The 6607-nt window shown below is 40.9% G+C and overlaps 1 protein-coding gene across 1 annotated transcript in view; it reads right to left on the bottom strand.

The window, feature by feature from the left end:
• Positions 1–6607, bottom strand: part of AFTPH (aftiphilin) — a 33725-nt gene that overhangs the window by 2761 nt on the left and 24357 nt on the right. Inside the window, exon 9 of the mRNA XM_010133024.1 lies at positions 3986–4109. Coding sequence (XP_010131326.1) covers positions 3986–4109 — 124 coding nt within the window. The remainder of the gene's footprint in view (positions 1–3985; positions 4110–6607) is intronic.

Raw genomic sequence — 6607 nt, 5'->3', positions numbered from 1 at the left:
TTCAGCAGGCACCGAGATGAAGCTTACACACTCCTTGCTATTTATATGCCTCTTCCTCTTCTGCTCAACTGCGGCATGCTAAGACACAGCACTGCTGGGTCCCAGAGGCAGCACTGCACTTTATTTGGTGGTCATACACAGGACTTTTATCACAGGACGATGCTCTTGCTGTACTAGCTGGTCTCTGCAACATCACTGCAGAATTTGTACACCAGTGGGCACAGTCAGATGTGCCCCAGTACTGACTGCTCCCGTCCTGGCTGGAGGCCCTTTGCAATAATTTATCTACTTAATGTTCTCTGTGAGAAGTATCTATAACGGAGGACAAACTAGCACAATAACACAGCAAACGCTACTTAACTATGTTTAGTTAAGTGATCTAATACCAGGATACAGCTATACATATAAACACTTGGTAATGAGGCTCGAAAACTACTTAAAAATCATCTCAGTGCAGAGAGGGACGAGACTGTCTAAAGTCTCCACTGCCCCACAGAGAGGGGCAGGTTCCTCTGCAAAACAATAAAACTGCAAGCACCCTTTTCTGGGTAAGAGTCAACACCTTCGGTAGCAAATATCACCAGGGCAAGGCTAAAGAATTACTCACTAACTCTCTAAACTTGAAAGACAAAGTAGCATCACCACTGCAGGCTGGTTTTAACCCTTAAGACTTACCGTACTGCCTAGTAACTGCAGCGTCTTTTGATAGGGGCAAGAGAAATAACCACGTCAGGTGCATTAATTTCAGTCACCACTTCTGCTGATGATGTTCCTATTGTCAAGAGCTTCTTTTGACAAACCCTGGTCTGAGAAGGGTTGTTGTAGAGCCTCTCCTGCTCATGCACATTTCTAGATACTGTGGCTTAGGATATGGATACCCAGGTGAGTGGACTGCAAGCAGCAGATGTACTACTGTTTGCTTTGGAACCAGAACTTTTGATTATGGTCCATGAAAGTGCCAGTCCTGCCTCCAAACAAGGTCTCTGCCTCACTCAGGTTAAAACTACCCTCTACAGAACACTTTGCCCTCATCCGTCTCTTCTCTTACCCTAGGTGACGTTTCCTCCCAAGACAGAGGACAGAAGGGATGCCCTTACCCAAGCAATTGTGCCAGTCCCTCTACCTGTTGGCACAAAGTTCCCTTTTCAAAGGCCTGTTGACACCAAGATGCAAGAAATTAGCCAGACTGACAAGCAAGAAAGTTGTTGGAAGAAAATTTAGCAAGTAGGGAATGCTTTGTTGATGCATCAACTCCCACCTCACTGTTCTGTTTTGCATTCCAACCTCTTTCTGCAGCATTCAAGTCCTTCAGGACTAGTCATCTCTCATGCTTGCAAAGGGTTTTGTGGGTAGCACCAGCAAGGCCACGCTCTAACAGCGGCAATCAGTTGATTAGAGAAATGCACTTTAAAAATCACCCTGTAATTAAGGGCTAGCCTGCTCCATCCAACACCACCCCAAAGGAGTATTTCCAGTTTCAATGAGGATTTCGGCCATTTCTTGGAAAGGTGTTGGTGCTCTGCTTCCCTTCAAAATGACAGCAGATAAACCTTTGGTCTCTGCTAGTTCTAGGGAACCAGCAAGGCTGCAGAGCCTCTGTGGAATGCTTGTACTGGATTCCTGACCTTCACCACTCACTGCTGCGGTCAAGGTTTCAGGCTCAAGCTGGGGTGGAAGTTTGCCCTCCTCTTCCAACACTTTCCTTCTAAGAAACTGACTCTCCAGCTTCAAGAGATGTGTTTGCAAGCAAAAGATGTCTCAAGTAGCCCCTAAGGTGACTCTACACATGGTTTCTTAAGCTGAACAATGGTATTTTCACTCTAAACTTTCCCTAGAGACCCCAAGTTCAGACAGTTTACAGATGTGGGATAGCCTTAGCACAGCTAAAGTTGCCTTCAAAGTGATGTTAAGCCCTGGCCACATCTTCCCCACTCATGAGTGGCTAATAGTCCACATTTCTGGGTTGGTGCATGAACCCAGCCACTCCTATTTTAAAGTTTCCAGTTCATTAACAAAGAAAATTGTAATTTTTTTTTACTATTACAAAAAACTAACAAACTGCAGCATTTGGCATACTGCTGAGACAAGACCTTCTGATTTATCTGAAGGTTTCTAGCTTGAAAACAGAAACATGTGCTCTCTAAAGAGAAGCAGTCCAAAATCAAAAAAAGAAAAAGAAATTTTTACAGTTCAGAGTTGTCAAAAACATACAAAATGTATTGAACAACTGCTTTAAAACAACTGATCCTTGCATGTGTCTGAATTTAAGCATCAAGTCTGAGGTTCCCAGCCTCTCTCTGCAGCCTGATACACTGCTACAGCACAGATCTAGAACCTCTTCCCATTGGTAAGCAATGAACTCCAGTATGAGGGAAGAACTTTGACATCTGGAGAAAGAGCTTTAACAGTGCAAATAAGAGCTTTCAAACACATCATGGAAGTGCTGGGGAAAAAAACCAAAAACCACCAAACTCCACATACCAAAAATCAACAATACAGAAAAATGAAGGTCAACATTCATGTAAGCAAAGCAGACTTGCCTGTTCCTTTGTAAAGAAAAAGCAAGCTAAGACATCTTAAAGTGAGAAAACAGGCACAAATCTACAGTGGAGAAAAAATTAATAAAGATACATTAGGAGTTTGTACGTCCTGCTGCAAATTGATGGTTACTTTTAAACTAGACTAGGAATATACTACAAAGATATTTCAACTGTAATGATGTTTTCTCATTAGTGAAAGGCAATCTTTCTCATTAGTGTATCTTCAGAAAGAGTATGGGCACCCCACGGATAGGAAAAGAGGCAATCCGAAAGCCTAGACACAAAAATCAGCGCTGAAGCATGGAGTTCCCTCTACTGGTTCTCCCTTGAAATGTCATGGCTCGTTGATCTTTTCTTGTTCAGTGTCCACTTCGAAGATTTTCATGGCAGAAAAACCATCAAGATAGTTTTCTCAATGAAAGGAGGCGTTTTAAGAGAGCTTTTGTTTCAGCAATGTTAATAAAGCCAGCTATCTGCCACCATCGCAAACGACGACACTTGCTGCAGCTCCTCAACCGTGCCTCCTCTCTAAGTGCAATGCTGCATGGAAACCCATCTAGTTTTAGCGTGCTGAACCAACCTAAAGCTCCCTTACGAGTGAGGATGTGTTACTATCTACTGGTTGCAATGCAGCTAATAGTTACTGCACGTTGAGGCATGCAAGTCCTCAACAACAGAAATGTTTTCCTTGGTGAGAATCACTCAGCAATTCTTTTAATGGGCACAGACATTAATTACATGTTAAGACAGTCCAGGGTGCTACTGCTAAGATACACATTCAAAAAGTAACCCCAAAGAACAACAAGCGTATAAATGGAGAGACAATTCTGGACCCATTCAACAGGCCAGACTTCAAGGAAGACACTTGACACCTGAAGCCTTTTATATAAAGTTCTACCTATAAAAAGCAGTACAGAACAACTTCATAGGAGATCCACGAAGCAGAATGAACATCCCAAACCAACTCCACACTTGCTCCTTAACGTGTAACATCGAAGTGAACCTGATGTTTGGTCAGTCATGTTTTGACAGGTGCCAGAAATCTATGGCACAGGACATAACTATTAATTAATTTTATCATTTTACTCAGGGAACGCTCCATATCTATAAATCACGCAAGGGACCAAGGAGTCTTCTGTCTGAGGTCAGTTTACCCTTCCATTCTTAGGAATCAGCCCAGTTCTTCAGAAAGTCGCTTCCTCCAGTTCTGTCTTTGGCTTTATCTTTTCAACTTAGATCCTGGAGATCTTTTTCTTTCAGCTCATCAACCGTTTCCCATCTTATTTTTGATATTTAAATTTAAAATATTAGTATTTAAAATATGAGCTACAGTATTATGGATTTAATATTTAATTATTTTGATTCAAGAACTTCTGACCTAAAACAGCACACATTTACCCATCACACTTAGAAAAAGAAGAAAAAAGTGCAACAAAGGTGCTTACCTTGTGGACGTGCTTGCCTTCTCCACCGTGGACATAAGCCTTGCGAATGCATCCGTCACCCTGTTGCTTGCATTGGAAGTTTCCAGTTTTGAGGTTGTCAATTCATACAACTCAGGATCCACACCTTATAGTATAAAACGATAATCAGTGTTGGTTGGAGGCAAGTATAGCCATAATTAGCCACAGACCAACTCACTAGGGACTGTTTTCTGTAAACATCTGAATCATTTATAATTGAGATACACGAAAAGAACACGACGGAACATGTCTGTGTCTCTGAAACACCATCCTCTCTCCCCACCCTTCTTCAGGAGCTTTTATAGTTGCACTATGAAACACACAGACATTGGATCAAGTCTGGCATACAAGGTCTCAGTCTAAGAGTAAACAAAATAAATTTGATTTACCTTTTAGAATGCAACACCCATATAAAGGTCAGTTGGGTTAAAATGGCTCGTTTCAGTTACTCATAAGGAAGAGCAGCTTTTAGGATATGTACAAGTGGAATGGCATTAAAAAGTTATACATAACTTTTATACTTAGTTATATATAAGTATAATGCTACAAAACTTTTATTCCGTGCTCCCTTTTCATGTTTCAAGTATTTATAAAGCATTATCTGCACGTCTCAGCCTTCATTTCCTAGTTTCAGATATGTCAAGTCAGCTGCTGAATTTTGACATCACATACATTGCGAATGGATTTCAAACTTTATCAGTAGAGGTCATTCTGAAAACAATGCAAGTGATGGAGACCTGCATCCAAAAAACCCACACATATATGGGTGAAATTCTAGCGGTTTAGTATCAAGCATGGCATCTCCAGCTAGGAGGTAGCTCCAGAATTTCCAGAAATTAAGTATGTTTTCTTTAAAAAGTGTCTAGGAATTAGAACTATCAAAATAGATCAAGTGGAAAGACTGTTCCTACCATAGAACGAACGTTGCAAATACTTGGTCCGATGGTCCCGTGTACCTACCTAGTATATACCAGCATTTCTCAACTGATGAGTTGCTGATTTTACCCAGTTTACTTGCCTGGATCAAGCCACTTTTACAAGGACTCCTGCAATACTGAGCATTCATCATTCATGATGCATAATGATGATGCATCATTCATGCACAAGGTAAGAACTCTTCCACCATCAGGAAACTAAGCTGATCAAAAAGTAAAATGCAGAAAGTCATCTGGTTAAGCTGCCAGAGGTGGGGAGAAGATTTTCCCCATTTAATATGAGTTCATTAGAAATTAATCAGCTGTCCTTTCAATGCACTGGTTTTTTTTAAGACTGGACTTTAAATGTTCGTTTTGTCTGGTTGTGGATGTCACAAAACATCAAGATACATGCTGTCCTGAGACCAGTATACCAAGACTTCAAGTACTGTCAGATGTTTACAGAATTCAGCAACAGGAAAAAGCCCAGCTACTCCATCAAATATCCACTTTCAGTCAGGGAAAGGAAGACTTGAAGAAATACGCTTTGACTTGCAGAAGCCCGCGAAATCCCATTAAGGTACAAAATTGTAAAACTAATCGAAACGAGAAGTCCTTTGACATGCAACTCTACAACAAACGTTAAATGCAACATTCTAAGTTACATCATTTCGATAATCACATTTACGGTCCTGAATTCATTTTCATTGTAGTGCGATGTCGCTGTTCAATTTACTGTTCTTCAGGCACCTCTTACGCAGCTACATTTATGATAAACTATTAACATGAAAACTAAAACAATATGCTAAGTCTTGGGAACACAATAGAAATGAGTAATGCCTGTTCATGACGTAGAATGCAAATTTTTAAAAAAGTTGTTCTGATGAAATCAGACTGAGGAGAACACAGTGTAGATCTATAGTGAATAAAACTAAGGTCTCCAGAGAAAGAACAAACTTCTACTACTGATAACAGTTTAAGCCAAAAGATTTAACAATTTGCCTTTTTTTTTTTTTTTGAGAGTTGCATATTCTCCGTTTTATTCAAATGATTAGCGAATATTTAAGGAAAGCACTGCAAAACCTTAATGAGATATTGAAGGAAAGTTAGCCAACCAAACCCCGCACAAAGCTCCTCAATACACACACACACACGAGCTGCAAGCCAAGGAACAAATGACTTTCCCAGAAACAAGTCAGGAGGAAAGAAAATCCAAAACAAACAAACAAAACAAACAGAAGAGGCACTGTAGGGCACACAGGGAAGGTGGTAATACCTGTAACTTGATAAAACAACAACGACAACATTAAAAAAAGGCAATGAAAGGCTGGCAGAGTAACCCTACAGCGCTCACTTCAGGCATGCCACCATCAGGACACAGGAAGGTACCCGGCTGCACGCGCGCAACAGGCACCAGTGCCGAGGACTCATCCATAGACTGGCACACACTGACAGAAGAAAACTGAGACTCAAGCATCTTCAGCTTGCTGCCTATCGCTTCCACGACAAAGCTGCCGTCTTTTGTCTGATCATGACATCTCAGGGTGGGGGAAAAAGAAGAATGTGGAATGCTGTGCCACAAAATTGCCTTCAATGATCAGATCTCAAAACCAAAAGAGCAAGGTTTTGAAAACAAAAAATTACTAAAATAATTATAAGCACTTAGTTCAAATGTTGGAAACCCTCAAAT

This window comes from Buceros rhinoceros, unplaced genomic scaffold (assembly GCF_000710305.1).
Source record: "Buceros rhinoceros silvestris isolate BGI_N320 unplaced genomic scaffold, ASM71030v1 scaffold19853, whole genome shotgun sequence".
Lineage (NCBI taxonomy): Eukaryota > Metazoa > Chordata > Aves > Bucerotiformes > Bucerotidae > Buceros > Buceros rhinoceros.
Note: the sequence above shows the minus strand (reverse complement) of the source record. Positions and strands in the feature narration are given on the sequence as shown.